This window comes from Heptranchias perlo, chromosome 24, assembly GCF_035084215.1.
Source record: "Heptranchias perlo isolate sHepPer1 chromosome 24, sHepPer1.hap1, whole genome shotgun sequence".
Taxonomy (NCBI): Eukaryota; Metazoa; Chordata; class Chondrichthyes; order Hexanchiformes; family Hexanchidae; genus Heptranchias; species Heptranchias perlo.
In genome coordinates this window covers 6,700,175-6,719,283 of record NC_090348.1, presented here as the reverse complement: position 1 = coordinate 6,719,283, position 19,109 = coordinate 6,700,175, and the positions used below count along the sequence as shown (strand labels likewise).

Below are 19,109 nucleotides of genomic sequence, written 5' to 3'. Positions count from 1 at the left end.
CCTCGGGATGTCCCAAAGCGCTTCACATCCAGTGAATGACTCTTGAAGTACAATCACTGTCATGTAGGCAAATGAGCATAGAATTTGCACACAGCAAGTTCCCACAAACAGCAAATTAAACGAGCGATCAGTTAATCTGTTTTTGGATGGTATTGGTTTGGGGAGGATTGTTGGCCAGGACACTGGCAGAACCCCATGCTCTTCTTCAAAGGGATTATCTATATAATAATATCATAGTTAACATCAGTCAACATGGATTCAGAAGGGGTAGATCCTGTCTTACCAACTTCTTTAACTTCCTTGAGGAAATGACATTCCAAGTGGACTGTAGAAAACCTCACGGCTATATCTAGATTTCCAAAAGGCATTTGACAAAGTTCCAAATGAAAGAAAGAAAAAAAAAACTTGCATTTCTATAGCACATTTCACGACCTCAAGACTTTACAGCTAATGAAGTACATTTAAATGTAGGGAAAAGCAGCAGACAATTTGCGCATAGCAAGATCCCACAAGCAGCAACGAGATAATGACCAGATAATTTGTTTTCTAGTGATGTTGGTTGAGGGATAAATGGCCAGGACTATGCATAGAGCCGGCACGGATTCGATGGGCCGAATGGCCTCCTTCCGTGCTGTAACCTTTCTGTGATTCTGTAGGACACCGGGGAGAACTTCCCTGCTATAATTAAAGCTGTGAGGATTCAAGGTAAATCTTGCGAATGGATAAGAAATTGGCTGAAAGGTAGAAAACAATGGGTTCTTTTAAGAAGAATTATGACAGGCGATCGCTCGTTTAATTTGCTGTTTGTGGGAACTTGCTGTGTGCAAATTCTATGCCCATTTGCCTACATGACAGTGACTGCACTTCAAGAGTCATTCACTGGATGTGAAGTGCTTTGGGATGTAATTAGGCATATTAAATGCAAGTTGTTTCTTTTCCCCGGTGAGAGGGAGGAAGAGATGGGCAGTCAAACAGCATACAACTTTTGTGCAGAATGAGACTGGCAGAAGTCTCCATCAGGGAATGGCGTCCCAGGGAACCGCTATTGTTTCACAAGCGCATCACTCAGTGCTGCATTGAAGCTGGAACCGGCTTGAAAGGATACTGGAGAGGGAGGGGGAGGATCCAGTCGTTGTGGTCCATGTTGGGACCAACAACACAGGAAAGAGTAGGCAAGAGGTCCTGTTCAACGAGTACCAAAAGCTAGGAGCTAAATTTAAAAAAGAGGACCTCAAGGGTTATAATCTCTGAAAAATGCAAATTGGCTTAGGGATAAGCAGATTAGGGAGGTGAACACGTGGCTGAAAGAGTGGTGTGGGAAAGAGGGGTTCCATTTCATGGGAAACTGGCACCAGTACTGGGACAGGAGGGAGCTGTACCACTGGGACGGGCTGCACCTGAACCGGGCTGGGACCAGGGTCCTAGTAGAATAATAGTCAGAAATTATGCTTTAGGCACTACAGGTGAAGGAGAACTAAAAGGTGTAAAGTAATTAAATCAGGAGAGAGAAATAAGTAATTTGTGAGAAAAACATTAGAGCAGAAGGACAGGTTACGTTGTGTGGCCCAAATAAACGTTCTTTATACAAACGCACAGAGCATGAGGAACAAATTGAATGAATTGCAGGCACAAATTCAACTTAGAGGGTACGACATGGTAGCCATTACTGAGACACGGCTGCAAGACGGTCAGGACTGGGAACTGAATATACCAGGTTATAAGGTCTATAGGAAGGATAGGGAAACTGGTAGAGGGGGAGGAGTAGCCTTAGTGATTAAGGATGAAATTACTTCAATGATAAGAGAGGATATAACAAGAGATAAGCAGGCAGTGTAGAATTAAGAAATAGAAAAGGATTTAAGACTGTAGTGGGAGTTGTGTATAGGCCGGGCCCCCTGGTAGCAGCTGTGAAGTGGCAGAATGTATAAATGCAGAGATTAGACAAGCATGTAGCAAAGGCAGAGAGGTTTTAATGGGGGATTTTAACTTTCATGCTAATTGGGATAAGCAGGTGAGCTCATGTCAGAAAGGTAGCAAATTTCTTGTGTGTTCAGGACGGCTTTCTGCAACAAAGGGGTAAATTTTAACCCCCAAGAAAAGATGGGTTGGGGGCGGTTGGCAGTGAAAATGCTACGTTTTCGGAGTGGAATCGCATCCTGGCTCCAACACATTCACTTCTGGGTCTAACCCAGGCAGATTTGTATGCCTGTGGAGAGCAGGAAGTCCCTCCCCTGCTTAAAGCCGATTCTGGAAGACTATATGAACCTGTCCAGTACTTTAGTCACCTCTTCAAAAAATTCGATCAGGTTCGTCAGACATGACCTGCCCTTTATAAATCCATGCTGGCTCTCTCTAATGAGCTGAAAATTATTGACACTAGTAATTTCCCGACAACAAATGTTAGGCTAACTGGTCTATGATTCCTTGGTTTCCCTCTCTCACCTTTCTTAAATAGCGGAGTGACATGCAATTTTCCAATCTAAAGGAACTTTGAAAGATTATAGTTAGGGCATCTGCAATGTTCTCACCTACTTCCTTTAAAACCCTGGGATGGAAACCATCTGGTCCTGGGGATCTGTCACTCTTTAATGCCATTATTTTCTTCATTACTGTTAATTTGCTTACATTAATTATGGTGAGTCCCCGTCCCTGATTCAAAATTAGTTTCCTTGGGGTGTCTGGCATGCTATCCTCTTCCAGAAGGCACTTGATAAAGTCCCTCATAAGAGACTGTTAGCTAAAGTTGAAGCTAGTGGAATTGAGGGCAAATTATTGACCTGGTTAGGAAATTGGCTGAGCGGCAGGAGACAGAGATTAGGGATAATGGACAGGTAGTCAAATTAGCAGGATGTGACTAGTGGTGTCCCACAGGGATCTGTGTTGGGACCTCAACTATTCACTATTTATTAATGACTTAGGTGACGGGATAGAGAGCCACATATCCACATTTGTCGATGACACAAAGATAGGCAGCACTGTAAGCAGTGTAGATGGAAGCATAAGATTACAGAGAGATATTAATCTATTAAGTGAATGGGCAAAACTGTGGCAAATGGATATCAGTGTAGGCAAGTGTGAGGTCATCCACTTTGGATCTAAACAGGATAGATCAGAGTACTTTCTAAATGGTGAAAAGCTCGAAACAGTGGAGGTCCAAAGAGACTTAGGGGTCCGTGTACATAGATCATTAAAATGTCATGGACAGGTACAGAAAATAATCAAGAAGGCTGATGGAATGCTGGCCTTAATATCTAGAGGACTAGAATACAAGGGGGTAGAGGTTATGCTACAGCTACTCAAAGCCCTGGTTAGGCTACACCTGGAGCACTGTGTTCAGTTCTGGGCACCGCATCTTAGAAAGGATGTATTGGCCTTGGGGGAAGTGCAGCGTAGATTTACTAGAATAATACCTGGACTACTCCAAGGATTAAATTACAAGGAGAGATTACACAAATTAGGGTTGTATTCCCTGGAATTTGGAAGATTAAGGAGTGATTTGATTGAAGTTTTCAAGATATTAAGGGGAACTGATGGGGTAGATGGAGAGAAACTATTTCCGCTGGTTGGGGAGTCTAGGACTAGGGGACATAGCCTAAACATTAGAGCCAGGAATTGCAGGAGTGAAGTCAAGAAACACTTCTACACACAAAGGGTGCTAGAGGTTTGGAACTCTCTTCTGCAAAGGCATTTGATGCAGCAAACTCACTTGTTCATTTTAAATCTGAGATTGATAGATTTATTTTAACCAAGGGTATTAAGAGATATGGAGCTAAGGCTGGTATATGGGGTTAGGTCACAGATCAGCCATGATCTCATGGAATGGCGGATCAGGCTCGAGGGGCTAAATGGCCTACTCCTGTTCCTATGAAGTGTGAGCCTAGAGTATTTGCCCGTGAGTAGAATTTGAACCCACAAACTTCTGATTCGGGTGAGAGTGATATCAACTGAGCTAAGTTGGTGGGATGTGTTTTACACTCTGCACTTTCTAGGTGACCAACTCTGACTGCGAGATAATAGGGGGGGAGACCCCTATTCTGCTGCTGCATGATTGGGTGGAATTTATTTGGTGCCCCGTGATTTTGAGAAACTTACTTCGGGAGATAAGTTTTGTGCAAAATTATTGGGAAAACAAAAATAGAAAATAACCAGTTAGAAAACAAAATAAAAAGCATTTGACCAGTGAGGAAGAAGAAAATGAACAAATGAACATACACTCAATAGATTTGGGCCAGGGTTATCTGCTTGTGCACTTGCCAGCCTGTTATTTGTTTATTTTTCCTTCTCCATCCCCCGCCCCCTCCAAATCTCCTCCCCGTCCATTTTAATGGATAGGAAAATCACAGGCTGGGGTAGCACAGAAGCAGAAAACTTTAGGATTAGCCAGTGTGTTCACGATGAGCCCCAAAGACAAAACCTTCACTCCCAGTGCAGCTGCTAAGGTACGTGAGAGAAAGATGTTGAGTGAGAAGGCCAGGACCGTAGGAGCTGGTTTTTAGGCGCACAATCTGCCCAGGGCTATGAACCGTTCCAGAGTTCAGCCAGTTCCGAGTCTGGGTGCTTCCTTTACAGAATGGCCATTTGTTTGAATTTTACAAACCGATCTCTTTTTGTAAAAGTGATATTGTTCTGCTGACAGGCTGACTCGATCCTTTGTGTTTTTATACTCTGCATTCTGAAAGTAAAATAATGCAGTGCGCAATTTGCATTAAAGGGGTGTATTCTATTGGGGTTAAGTGGCTATCTCTATTCACATTCGACAATGGTAGCTTTTAAAATGTGACTTTAATGTTTAATCATTAACCGCCGTTGAATGGCGTTGCTATAAACCTCAGGAGTTGCCTTTTTGCCTAGCACTTTCAATGTGCATGTATTCCAATGATGGAAGTTAAGGATGGATTGGAGAATGCCAGAATTGGGTGCATAACATCAATTTTCGAAAGCTATTTTCTCTTTGAACCTATTCCTATAAGTATCTCCTACATTAATGCGTTTTTTAAATAGGCAATTTTTTTTGCAAACCAGAAGCCCTGCATTAATATATAGTTTTAGGAGTGGAGTGAAGTAAAGCAGAGTGCTAAAATGCACCCCTTGGATTAATCTTTACTCTTCCATTAGAGGCACCTGTGCCTTTGTTTTTACAATCAGTGCTGCACTGGGCTCCCTTGGCCAAATAGCAGTTCTGACTTCAGGAGCTTAAAGATTCTGCAGCTGAACAAAACCGTATGTTTGAGATTTATAATAGGAGTTGATCAATGTTCTTGTATTCAACCCTCCTTCACTGTAACGCCCTACATGGCGATTGGAAACTAGATCGCAACGACCTTTAACTCCGAGTCGTACTCTGTCAGAATATTGGTGACTGCATGTTTGCGATTTCATCTATATAATGGTGAACCCCAGTGTAGGGTTTTAGTTTGGGGATGGAATCAAATTTCTGAGCCACTAACAACAACTACTTGCATTTATATAGCGCCTTTAATGTAGTAAAACGTACCATGCCATTTCACCAGGAGCATAATCAGACAAAAATTTGACACCGAGCCACATGGAGATGTTAGGACAGGCCTTAGTCAAAGAAGTAGGTTTTCAGGAGCGTCTTAAAGGAGGAGAGAGAGGTGGAGAGTCGGAGAGGTTTAGAGTGGAATTCCAGAGCTTAGGGCCTAGGCAGCTGAAGGCACGGCCGCCAATGGTGAATCAAAGGAAATTGGGGATGCACAAGAAGCCAGAATTGGAGGAACAAACCTTAATATTAACCTTTTTAAGAATGTGAAAATAGAGAACCGTTTCACGCAGGTGCTCAGAATATTCAGGAATATTTTTTTCTTGGAATTGGTAATTGATCATTTCCACACGAGTAATTCAAAATTTCCTCTTGTGTTGCTACAAGGGAACACTTATTGGGAGCAGAAGCTTCGCAGAGCTTCTACACTTGGATGGCATTCTGTTGACTAATTAGTGCATGTTTTCTCGAAGCTACATCTGTCACAAAGATTGCCCGTTAATCTTCTCAGTCTGAGTAAAGTATTATAAAATTAGGGAAAGCTGTATTGCCACAGGCATTTGAATTTTATTATTGCAGCACCTCCCCCAACTTCAATTCACTCAAATTGTAATATTGGGGCTTGTTGTATTTTCAGAATGATAGTTGCACAAGATATCTACGCTCTTTGACAGTAAATAAGATATCTGATTTTGAACTTTGTGATTGGGTCACACTAAAGCTGCTACCGATGACAGTAAAAGCAGAGTTGAACAAGTGCTGTACAGTGGGCTAACTCTGCCTTTTCACTTTTGGGCCCTATATTCAAGTGCAACCCAGACTGTTGGGATGAAAACCTCTTTTAGTTGCTGTACAAGTCTTCAGCAGAAATGAGTTTGGCTGGTCTCAAGCGAATCCTTGTGAACTGCACAGCACAAAACTTCCTTTTAATTTAGGACTATCTAGCACCAAAGTTGCATTCTTGCTCAGGCATGGCTGGAGTGGGAAATGGATGCGGTAAGGGGCCTTTTCTGAGGTTAATGTTGCAGTCTGTTGTTTAGAAGTGTAGAGCTTTACTCTTTATTGAACTTGTGCTGTACCTGACTTGGGAGTGCCTGATGTTGATGTCAACCAAGTGGGAAAATGTTCTATCATTTGGCTTCACCTAAAAGTTACCTGGTCTCTCCATACAAACCAGCTAAGGTCAGGTCTGTGGACACATCATTGTCTGTCGGCCATAGCTCAGGATATTCAGGTGAAGACCCTGATTCGGCTTTTTCTAATTTGGGAATTTGGCCAACAAGTGAGGATTATAAGGAAACGAGTGTTGTATCAGAATTTGTGTTCAAGGCCAGCTTCCTCACAAAGCACCTCCCAAACCCATGCCTTCCACCACCTAGAAGGACAAGGGCAGCAGGTACATGGGAACAACACCACCTGCACGTTCCCTCCAAATCACACACCATCCCGACTTGGAAATATATCGCCGTTCCTTCATCATCGCTGGGTCAAAATCCTGGAATTCCCTACCTAACAGCACTGTGGGAGAACAGTCACCACACGGACTGCAGCGGTTCAAGAAGAAGGCCCACCACCACCTTCTCAAGGGCAATTAGGAATAGGCAATAAATGCCAGCCTTGCTAGTGACACCCATATCCCGAGAATTAATTTTTAAAAAATCTAAGTGTATATTTGCTTAAGAGTCCAGACAGTCCCTTTTGTTATTCACCCATTCGAATGTCTGTCTTTCCCCTTCCTTCCCAAAAGCACTGATACCATTGGTGAGGCTCATGTCCTCAATAGGAAACAATTAGGCCTTTTCTTCCTCTCATCTCCATCCTCGAACCCCAGGAAAAAAAGGTGGGGGGTGGGGGGTGCGGAAAAGCTGATTGAATATATTTGATAGAAATCCTGTATCTCCTGAACTTTGGTTGGCAACTCGATGGTTTTCTTCCTGTCTCAATCTCTCCTCCTCCTGGGACACACTCTGGGTTCAAACCAATGTAACGTGTTATTAAAGCCACTATGATTGTGAGCTATTTGTGTGTGATTGAACTATATAGGAGCAAATCATTTTCTTCCCCTCCTCCCCTCCCTCCAGCTCCTTCACTGATTAGTACTCACTGAAATTGTGATTTTTATGTCTTTTTTTCATGCAGTGTTGTACAGCATTTGATCGCACTTTGTATGACATAATCCTAGATATTGCATTGCTGCGTACTGTATCAGCACCATGCATTCTTTTGATGCATGTCTTTACTGGACTGTGCTTTGAGTTTCTCACAGATATACTGTTTGAGAGTTGCCATATAGGCAATCAAAGATTTAAAAGAATGTAAATACTGAGGTCAGAATTTTCTGACATTTCATTAGAAGCCAGCAATGTGTAATTCACCAAAGTACCCTGGCACAAATTGCCGGTTACAAAATTATAGCTTTGGATCTCCAGGACCATGCACCATCGGACCACCCATCTACGTCGACATCCACGCTGTCTTTCACCTTGAAAACTATTCCTACTTAAAACTAGAATTCTAGACTTTTCAGAATGGAGGTACTATTCACTTTATAAATTTAATGTGCTGTTTTTTTTAAAAAAACTTGCATTTATAAAGCACCTTTCATGACCTCAGGATGTCCCAAAGCGCTTTACAGCCAATGAAGTACTTTTGAAGTGTAGTCACTGTTGTAACGTAGGAAAGGCAGCAGCCAATTTACGCAAAGTAAGATCCCACAAACCGCAAGGTGACAATAACCAGATAATCTGTTTTTACTGATGGTGGTGGAATAAAAATTGACCAGGACACCAGGGAGGACTCCCCTACTCTTCGAAATAGTGCCGTGGGATCTTCTACCTGAGAGGGCAGACTGGACCTCTGTTTAATGTCTCATCCAAAAGAAGGCACCTCTGACAGTGCAGCACTCCTTCAGTACTGAAAGTATCAGCCTCGATTATGTGCTCAAGTTTTTTTTTAATTCGTTCATGGGATGTGGGCGTCGCTGGTGAGGCCAGCATTTATTGCCCATCCCTAATTGCCCTTGAGAAGGTGGTGGTGAGCCACCTTCTTGAACCACTGCAGTCCGTCTGGTGAGGGTTTTCCCACAGTGCTGTTAGGAAGGGAGTTCCAGGATTTTGACCCAGCAACGATAAAGGAACAGCGATATATTTCCAAGTCGGGATGGTGTGTGACTTGGAGGGGAACGTACAGGTGGTGTTGTTCCCATGTGCCTGCTGCCCTTATCCTTCTAGGTGATAGAAGTCGTGGGTTTGGGAGGTGCTGTCGAAGAAGCCTTGGCGAGTTGCTGCAGTGCATCCTGTGGATGGTACACACCACAGCCAGAGTATGCTGGTGGTGAAGGGAGTGAATGTTTAGGGTGGTGGATGGGGTGCCAATCAAGTGGGCTGCTTTGTCCTGGATGGTGTTGAGCTTCTTGAGTGTTGTTGGAGCTGCGCTCATCCAGGCAAGTGGAGAGTATTCCATCACGCTCCTGACTTGTGCCTTGTAGATGGTGGAAAGGCTTTGGGGAGTCAGGAGGTGAGTCACTCGCCGCAGAATACCCAGCCTCTGACCTGCTCTTGCAGCCACAGTATTTATGTGGCTGGTCCAGTTAAGTTTCTGGTCAATGGTGACCCTCAGGATGTTGATGGTGGGGGATTCAGTGATGGTAATGCTGTTGAATGTCAAGGGGAGGTGGTTAGACTCTCTCTTGTTGGAGATGGTCATTGCCTGGCACTTGTCTGGCGCGAATGTTACTTGCCACTTATCAGCCCAAGCCTGGATGTTGTCCAGATCTTGCTGCATGCGGGCACGGACTGCTTCATTATCTGAGGGGTTGCGAATGGAACTGAAAACTGCAATCATCAGCGAACATCTCCATTTCTGACCTTATGATGGAGGGAAGGTCATTGATGAAGCAGCCGAAGATGGTTGGGCCTAGGACACTGCCCTGAGGAACTCCTGCAGCAATGACCTGGGGCTGAGATGATTGGCCTCCAACAACCACTACCATCTTCCTTTGTGCTAGGTATGACTCCAGCCACTGGAGAGTTTTCCCCCTGATTCCCATTGACTTCAATTTTACTAGGGCTCCTTGGTGCCACACTTGGTCAAATGCTGCTTTGATGTCAAGGGCAGTCACTCTCACCTCACCTCGAATTCAGCACTTTTGTCCACGTTTGCACCAAGGCTGTAATGAGGTCTGGAGCCGAGTGGTCCTGGTGGAACCCAAACTGAGCATCGGTGAGCAGGTTATTGGTGAGTACGTGCCGCTTGATAGCACTGTCGACGACACCTTCCATCACTTTGCTGATGATTGAGAGTAGACTGATGGGGCGGTAATTGGCCGGATTAGATTTGTCCTGCTTTTTGTGGACAGGACATACCTGGGCAATTTTCCACATTGTCGGGTAGATGCCAGTGTTGTAGCTGTACTGGAACAGTTTGGCTAGAGGCGCGGCTCGTTCTGGAGCACAAGGCTTCAGCACTGCAGCTGGGACGTTGCTGGGGCCCATAGCCTTTGCTGTATCCAGGGCACTCAGCCGTTTCTTGATATCACATGGAGTGAATCGAATTGACTGAAGGCTGGCTTGTGTGATAATGGGGCTATCGGGAGGAGGCTGAGGAGTCCCTGGAGAGATAATAAGATTAGGAAGCTTCCTGGTTTTACTCTATATTAATACTTCAGCCCTTAGCTGTAGCTAAGTTTTGCGTCAGCTTAATTTGGCATTGAATAATAGCTGTTATGCTTTGGCTGGGGGGTTGGAAGAGGAGGTTCTTAATGATAGTTGGTACACGTATAAGGTTTGTCACCTTTGGTTAGTCAGTGCCTTCTATTGGACGACACTGGGATAGTACAACTGGGCAGAAAGTAGCCAGAAAAATTGCAGCTGGCTTGTCCTTCTTCAGTGCTCCGCTATTTCTCTGTGGAGCTAGAACAAGTCAAGAATTTGCATATTTCAGTCTCTTTAGCAGTTTGTAATAAAAATGCATGCCTGTGAAATGAAATCTCGTGCACAGTTTTAAATTGCTACGGCATCCAAAATACAGAAGTTACAAGAAGGATATATACTTGAAAAGGAAAAATTTGCAGGGCTGTGGGGAAAGAACGGTGGGAGTAGGATTAATTGGATAGCTCTTTCAAAGAGCCGGCACAGGCATGATGGGCCGAATGGCCTCCTTCGGTGCTGTAAGAATCTATGACTCTAAAATACATTGTAACTCCAGTAAATACAAATTGAATCTACAACTTTCATAGAAGCGTCAAAGTGCAGCACAGAGGAAGGCCCTTCAGTCCATTGTGACTAAATTGGTGCTATCTCTTCGACTGCAGATACCTGTTCCAATCCCATTCCCCTGCTGTTTCTCAGTAAAAGGTGTTGCTGGGATTTTGTTTTGTAATCCTCTGGTATTTCACAGTGAGCTGCTATTCCGCGAGTGGGTGGCTGCCCTGAAGTAAACTGTGTGCGGGATGAGGAGATCTCGTAGCTTTGATTACTGATGTTCAAAAAAAAAATAGACCTGCGAACATTCATTTTGCGATGCAGTACTCGGAGTACAAGTCTAATTTTTCTTAAAGCTGTTAAACCTTTAAAATTCATCTAAAATTTGACTTGTACTCTATATAGTGATTAGGGTCACCAACTCTGATTGGATGTATTGCTGGTGGTTTCATCACATGACCTTCTGCCTCCAACAGCCCCGCCCGGCCAATAACTTTTTTTTCCATCGCCAGTATTTTTATAACTAATAAGTGAAAGCGTTGAAAAGAAAATGCACACTTTTTTTTAAATGCCCCTGTGATTTATTTCTCCCGTGTGTTGCTCACAGCCGTGTCCAGGAGATTAATCTTTAATTCCTGGAGACTCCAGGACAATCCTGGAGGATTGGCGACTCTTAATAGTGATCTTTACATTTCCGACTGTAGCGGTATCCTAAGTTATTAAAGTTCCGGTACTTGGCATTGACTGTAAGTGTCGCAGCTCAGATTGTTCTAAGCTGTTGTTGTAAGTGAGTGCTACCCCCTCCCCTCGGCTGTGGAATGGGGCAGAAACTTTTAAAGGGGTCTGGTCTGGTTAAATGACCTGTGAGAAACCCGACCCATGCTTGTAAATGAGGGAGGGGCGTACAATGTCACGTTGCGGACTGTGCCTGTCGCTTTAAATAAAGGAACATTAATATTGCTTATGGTTTTTAAAAAAAAAATAGAAATAGTAAAGCTTCATTGCAAAAAAAAAAGTTGATTTTATTTGCTGCACTTTGGTACAAGACTTGGCTGAGACAGCCAATGTGGCAGTGGTTCAAATGAGTTTTGGGAGCAGGCTATTCTAGGAGTTGAGCTCGCTTGAATATTCCCCGTGAGGGCCCCTTTTAAGATGTATAGTACTGTCTCGATGCGTAAACATTTACATGTCAGGAACTGGTCAGTCTTACTCTTGGATCTGAAAGTCTTTGTGCTTTGTTTTGTTTCTTCCTCTCTCTCTCTCCTCCCCCTCCCCTTCAAAAGAAACAGGAGAACATTTTCATTGAGACCTTAAAAGTTGTCATTTTTTTCTTAAAGCGCAGGAAACTAAGAAGAAAATCAGAAAAAATGATCCTATTTGCATTTTAATGGTGTCAAATTTGGAGATCTCCAAGACAAAAATAAAATGAGACCTTAAAAGTTGCCATTTTTATTAAAGTGCTGGAAACTCATTTTATTTTTTGTCTTGGAGCTTGGTCAAACTCCAGATCTGACACCATTAAAATGCAAATAGGATCAGTTTCCATAAAGCAGCTGATGTCAGCTCTTCCCCTGCACTGTACAGCCCAGCAAGGGGTGTTTAAATAACCTAGCCCTCTATTTCTATACTTTGAAGTTAAGTTTCTAACTTGCACATTACTGTTTTCTTTTAAAATTCCGGATGGTAAAGAGGGGGAGGGAGGAAGGAAGGAAGGGAGTCACGGAATGATGCAGCTGATGGGCTTGTTCCTATTAAGCCTTGCAAGGTAGTTTTTTTTTGTAGTTTTCATTGACCACGAGAGAATTTTTTTTTCCTCTGGTGTTCTAGTTCGGTGCAGAACAGCGTGAAGGACATATTGCCCTGAGGGATATGGAGACTGAGAGTAGCAGCGGCCAGCACAGAGAGTCCAGACAATGGAATGTTTAACTACAGAAAGCTGAATTACCCACGGTTATCCCGCAGCCTCTTTACTGCCACTCAGTTGGAGCTGATGTTAGAAGGAAGCACTGTATTCCCGGTAGGTAAGGAAACTTGATAATGTCGCTAGTCTGGTAAGCTGCAGTGTTACTGCTGGCTAGGTGAGGACAATTTAACACACATAAAATAAAAGTAAACCTCTTGTGTTTGTTTTGTTTCATTGAAGTCCAGACGGTCGATAGAGCCGGTGGAAAATTCAGCAACGTCAAGCGCTCTTTCCTTTTCTAACTGGGTCTGAGCAGCTTGTCAGATTTATACCGAGTTGAGTTTTTTTTTTGTTGTTGTTCGTTGTTAACTGAATCCAGACTTTATTTCTTGCTTTGAAAATATGTTGGCATGGACGATTTTCGGGGAGGTTTCAAACTTTTAAGACAGTGAGTATCTGCTGTTGCGTTGGACGCACGAGAGCCAAAACAAAAAGTCGGACACATGTGTGCAGTAGGTAATTTAGTAGCAATTTAGTAGTCCTTGGTGCCAATGATAAACAATGTCTGTTGACCATGTGGATACTAAAGCTTTAAAAGCCGATTTTTCCCTCCTCCTGTATTTAAGCACTGGGTATAATCGTGTTACAAACATAAGGAAGGAGCCTGTTCTAAAAATAAGGATACTTTGTGGTTTTAAGAATCCAACAATAAGGGGATATTGTCTTCAGTTTCACCCTCGTCCTTTCCTTTCCCCTCTGAACATTTTCTCTTCCAGCCCAATACAAAGTACTCTTGTGAGATCCAAGTATTAAGCGTTGCATAACTTGCTGTCAGCAGTGAGATATCTTCTCTCTCGAGTTTTGCCTTATCTGTGGACTCTTGTTACTTTTTTTTCCTCCTCTCTCCGCATTCTTGGTGCATTTTAGCATCCGGATCTGCAGATGATGGACATCTAGTGTCTCAAATTTCATTAATATTTGGACTGACTCAAGCTACAAGTTGCGGGGGGTTCCCACGGAACTATTTCCCTTTGGTGTTTGGACAGTGTTTGAGGTATTGTGTAGCTGACGCTGGGTTATTGTACTGTTTGTTTAGGTTTCTGCAGCAGAGTATCACGTTGCCGGTTGGCAGCAATGACTGGGGCACATGGTGCTCACACATGGGGATAATATGACTTCGTGCAAGTGATGGGATTGATATAAAAGGGGCGATCTCCTCCAGTGCAGAGCCCGTCATCATCTCAATGCTTGTCGCTGGGTGTAATCGCCGTCGGCAGTGGGCAATTTTTATTGTCTTTCAACCGTTTTTAAAGTTTGCTAGTTTTCTGAGTACCTTTCCACCACCTAAAGTGAGTATAACTTGAGGAACAATTAGATGCTGCAGTGGAGAGGCTGGAGGGCGTTTTTGAGTGAACTAAAGCTGAGTGGGCTTCAAAAATTACTTAATTGACTGTAAAGCGCTTTGGGACGTCCTGAGGTCATGAAAGGCGCTATATAAATGCAAGTTTTTTCTCATCTGTGATTACATTGTGACTAAGATTAAACCCTAGTAGCTGTCTGCACATCTAGACTATACAGTGATCCAATCTTTGCTTTTTCTATGTCTGGGTTTCAGTGTGTATAAATTGAATACTGTGGCACTATAAATCTGTATCACCCTGCTCCTCTGTCCAATCTAGGTTAATATACAGTAGATTTGTAACTAATAAACCTGGACTTCTCTCATTACGTGCGTTGTTGCAAGTGTCGAGGGGCTGCGGGTCAGACTTATGCAGAATGGTCACCTCTTTTGTTACTTTTAGCTCTTCTGTGTAATGACTTAACCTGTGCGGGCAATGCTCAGAACTACTGTCTCTGCTGTCAGTGCAGTGTATAATTACTGGTTTTTGAGCAAATCCCCATTCTCGTTCATTTTTCATCTAATAGCTGGAGAGAGGAAAATTATGAGTGGTTTTGATAAGAGTAGATAGGGAGAAACTGTTTCCATTGGTGGGAGGGTCGGTGATCAGAGGACACAGATTTAAGATAATTGGCAAAAGAACCAGAGGGGAGATGAGAATTTTTTTAAGCAACACGTTATGATCTGGAATGCACTGGCTGAAAGGGTTGTGGAAGCAGATTCAGTAGTAACTTTGAAAAGGGAATTGGATAAATATTTGAAAAGGAGAAATTTGCGGGGCTGTGGGGAAAGAGCAGGGGAGTGGGACCAATTGGATAGCTATTTCAAAGAGCCAGCACAGGCACGATGGGCCGAATGGCCTCCTGATTCTATGAATTCAGATCATAACTGAATTTGATCTGTGTGCCTTCAGTCATGTATAAATGTACATGCAGTGTGAGGTTTGAAAGTCCCTTTTGTGGGAAAATATCAAACTGTTTTTTGTTGTTAGTGGTAAACAAGGATTAAGGCCCAGGGAATTATGATGCAGTTTAAAGCGGTTCATTGTGTTGGAACAATACTTTTGAGTGTAGAAGATGTACTGAATGAGTTTAAAGGAACATGCAGTGTTTGTTTTTTAAAAACTAAAACCCATCCCTCAGTAGATGTATTTAGTACATTCCCAGTTTTCACTGATTTCCATAGATTCCATGATCATCTCTGTGGTTTTCTCTTCCCCCATGGTACTTTTCCTTCTGAGAATGTCTCAGATATTCAATGAGTTCATATCTGTCACTTAAATGAAGGTACATATTTCACCAGTGGCGTTGGCCCCTGGCAGTTTGCTTGTAGTTGGTATTTCCTATCTCTTTAGTCACTATTGATGTCGTTGGCTTTATCAGGCCAGTACTGCTGAGCAGGATGATTCCACATAAAATTAAAGATGCTTCAAATATATAACAACTCATGCCTCCCTCAGCATTGTCCCCCGGTTAATTAGCATCATTCCATAAAGATTCACTCTGAAATTAACTTGTTTGTTTAGCGAGCTGTGATTCCTGGGAGGCGAGCCCGTGGGCTATGCTGATGGATGGGGCCTGTTATTAAGTTGCTAGTGACAGTTAAAATTAGCTTGATGGTTCCCTGTTAAGTTTTGCTGACCACTGCCCTTTTGCTCAGGGTGTGCTACCAATGTTTTAATTTGAATATATTGAGTTCCTGGCATTCCATGGGACATTTTACACTCGTCACCCTTTCCTAATAAAAAATGCAATAAATCACTGTGGTGATTTTCCTCATTCCTTTGCAATGTTTTTGTTCAGTGATTTTTTTAATAAGATAGTGGGGCACCGTGCGATGCGCCGGCGGGGGCACCGTGCGATGCGCCGGCGGGGGCACCGTGCGATGCGCGGGCACCGTGCGATGCGCGGGCACCGTGCGATGCGCCGGCGGGGGCACCACGTATCCCTGATTTCACGCTCTGCGATGTTGACTTTTTTTTAATATTAATCTCGGGTTGGAGATGATGCTGGCAAGGCCACATTTACTGCCTTTCCCTAGTTGGCCACCTTCAGCCGCTGCAGCATATAGAATTTGTAATTCCTTTTCCTTTCTCACTCCTTAAATCTCACTGGTTAAGGAGATAGACTGTTGCTCCCACCGTTCACTAAGGTCCCAGATGGCCCGTTGCCCTCGTCACACCGTTATCTGCTCGCACTTCCAGCAAGTTACAGTGCAAAAAGATTTTGAGCTGATGGTTGCAGGAAAAAAGGTCTAACTAATGGGGCGTGCCATGAGATGCCTCGCTCCAGCACGATCAGGCCCATTTACTTTAGTATAGTACCATTTAACACTTCAGAATTCAACAATGTCCTTAATGTGCGAACAGTTTATAGCTTCCTGTGATTGGCGGTCTGGTTGTTAATCTATACAGTAAATAAAATCATGTCTAATATTAGAGTTTTATCATGTGTTACAGTTGGTGACTTCAAGCCTGCTATATCCACATTTGCTCGGCTGTGAGGATGAGCTGATGGTACATAATGGAGCTGAAGGTATGGGTAGATGGAGTCCAGCGCATCGTGTGCGGTGTCACAGAGGTCACAACCTGCCAGGAGGTTGTCATTGCCCTTGCTCAAGCCATAGGTAAGATGCTGTTAATCGATTGTTTAATTGCGTGCGTGCGTGGGTGTGAAAGATTTGTTTTTCCTCTGTGGGGAAACAACCTGACCTGTGTTTCACAACAACCTCGAGTGACCTGACCGAGATCAGGAACTCAGCAGAGTGGAGAATCTGAGCTTTGCTCCATCGTTCAATAATGCGACGCGCTGGTGCTCTGGCATTCTGCAGAGGCGTGCTGTGTGTTTGTTTGCTTCAAGTACACCATTACAGAATGATTGTATACAGACCCTTTTATAATGAAATTTCTTGTGTCATCATGTACATCATGAGCACCGAGCCCTCTGTCATTTTCAATGGCTGTGTTTAAGCCTCTTTTTTTCTATTTGCTTATTTTGTACTTATTCACTGCCTAGGCCCTAAGCTCTGGAATTCCCTCTCTAAACCTCTCCGCCTCTCTACCTCTCTCCTTTTGGTCACCTGTCCTAATATCTCCTTATGTGGCTCAGTGTCAAATTTTGTTTGATCGCTTCTGTGAAGTGCCTTGGGACATTTTACTACGTTAAAAGCACTTTATAAATTCATTATTATGTAGATCTCTTCTCTCCAGTTTCAATTTTCTATCCCAAGGTGGTCCTCTCTGCTCCAATTCACTAGATGACAGTAAGCTCTGAACACTCTCTGTCTCTGTCTCCTCCCCTTGTCTAACCTCTGACCTCCTCGTCAGATGAGGCACTGGTTCCAATCAGGCCTCTCATCCAATGGCGCCGCTGCTGCTGCTAATTCCTTCAGCCGTCTGAACTCCAGCTTCACTTACGCCTTCCCTTGTGTGGCCGCGACTTTCGTCAATAAAGGCAGTAAGAGCACACCTGTACTTTAAACGAAGCAAAATGGGCCAACCCCCTGATGGCCTGGGGAATGCTAGATGGGAACAGCTGACAGCCATGGAGGGGGAGGGGGGAGAGAAAGACTTGCATTTCTATAGCGTCTTTCGCCACCTCAGGATGTCCAAAAGTGCTTTAAAACCAATGAAGTACTTTTGAAGTGTAGTTACTGTTATAATGTAGAAAACGCGGCAGCCAATTTGTGAACAGCAGGCTCCCACAAACAGCAATGTGATAGTGGCTAGATCACCTATTTTAGTAATATTGGTTGAGGGATAAATATTGGCCAGGAAACCGGGGAGAACTCCCTTTCTCTTTGAAATAGTGGTCATGGAATCTTTTACATCCACCTGAGAGGGCAGAGGGGGCCTCGGTTTAACATCTTATCCAAAAGACCGGCACCTCCAACAGTGCAGCACTCGCTCAGTACTACACTGGGAGTGTCAGCCTGGATTATGTGCTCAAGTCTCTGGAGTGGGACTTGAACCTGCAACCTTCTGACTCAGAGGCAAGAGTGCTACCAATTGAGCCACGGCTGACTCAATGATGGTCAGAAATGGCGGAGGTGGGGAGAGGTGTTAATTGTATCCATAGTATTTATATCAATTAGTGTTAATTGTATTCAGGTGGTGCATATCAACTGGGGACTCCCTTGTATCCATTTATATGAGAGCTTATCCAGGCTGTGGAAGGGGGTAATCTGGAGCTCTGTGAATAAAGGCTTGGAAGCAACTGAAGATCAGGCTCTAGTATTCTATCCTTCACCTAGTTATCCAGTTCATTACCGAGGTGGGGGGGGGGAGAATGGGCCTAACGGCCCCAAAGCAGCGGGGGGATCTTGGGCCCAGTCCAACCACCAATCAGTGTAGCCACAACCATGCCATCCTCCTCCACCCCCACCGACACTGCCAGACCATAGTCATTCCCTCCATCAATACTTCCATGCTCCTCTCTACTCCTGAACCCTGAGACCCTCCAATACTTAGATACCCCAGGACCAGCCACCCCCCCCCCCCCAAGATCTCAGGACATCCCCCTAGTGCCTACCCCACCACAAGGGCTCTTGATCCTGCCGAACCTTCACACCCCCTCCACAGCTTTCGTTGACCCCAGGACCACCCACCTGCTCCCAGGTCCCAGAACCCAGTGCCCATCTCCTAACAGTTGACTTTGCTTACTTCTGATGGAGGGTTGGAGGAGAATGTCGTGTATACGCACCAAACCCTTTTAAACACAGGAGGCCGTGAAACTGGCGAAGAGAATAAGCCAGACTGGTGGGGCAGTTAGGTGAAAGAGAAAGGAGGACGCAAGGGTTTGGGAGGGATGGGTGTGAAGAGGATGGGACTCAGACACCATAGAACCATAGAAAAGATACGGCACAGAAGGGGGCCGTTCGGCCCATCGTGTCCACGCCTGCTCGAAGAACAACCAGGTGCCCATTCTAATCCCACCTTCCAGCACCCGGTCTGTAGCCCTGCAGCTTACAGCACTTTAGGTGCAGGTCCAGGTACTTTTTAAAAAGAGTTGAGGGTCCCTGCCTCTACCACCAATTCGGGCAGCAAATTCCATACACCCACCACCCTCTGGTTTTTCCTCATGTCCCCTCTAATCCTTCCGCCAATCC

At 44.2% G+C, this 19,109-nt stretch overlaps 1 protein-coding gene across 6 annotated transcripts in view; it reads left to right on the top strand.

The window, feature by feature from the left end:
* The window catches only part of rassf8b (Ras association domain family member 8b), an 85,474-nt gene that overhangs the window by 51,656 nt on the left and 14,709 nt on the right, over window positions 1–19,109 (top strand). For 3 of the 6 annotated variants that reach the window (XM_068004680.1, XM_068004678.1, XM_068004681.1), the window contains one exon: window positions 16,462–16,628. In XM_068004680.1, coding sequence (XP_067860781.1) covers window positions 16,526–16,628 — 103 coding nt within the window. In that variant the 5' untranslated portion in view covers window positions 16,462–16,525. Of the gene's footprint in view, window positions 1–12,528; window positions 12,723–13,928; window positions 13,954–16,461; window positions 16,629–19,109 lie in introns of those variants that run through there. The other 3 variants (XM_068004679.1, XM_068004677.1, XM_068004682.1) reach the window with 3 other exon arrangements.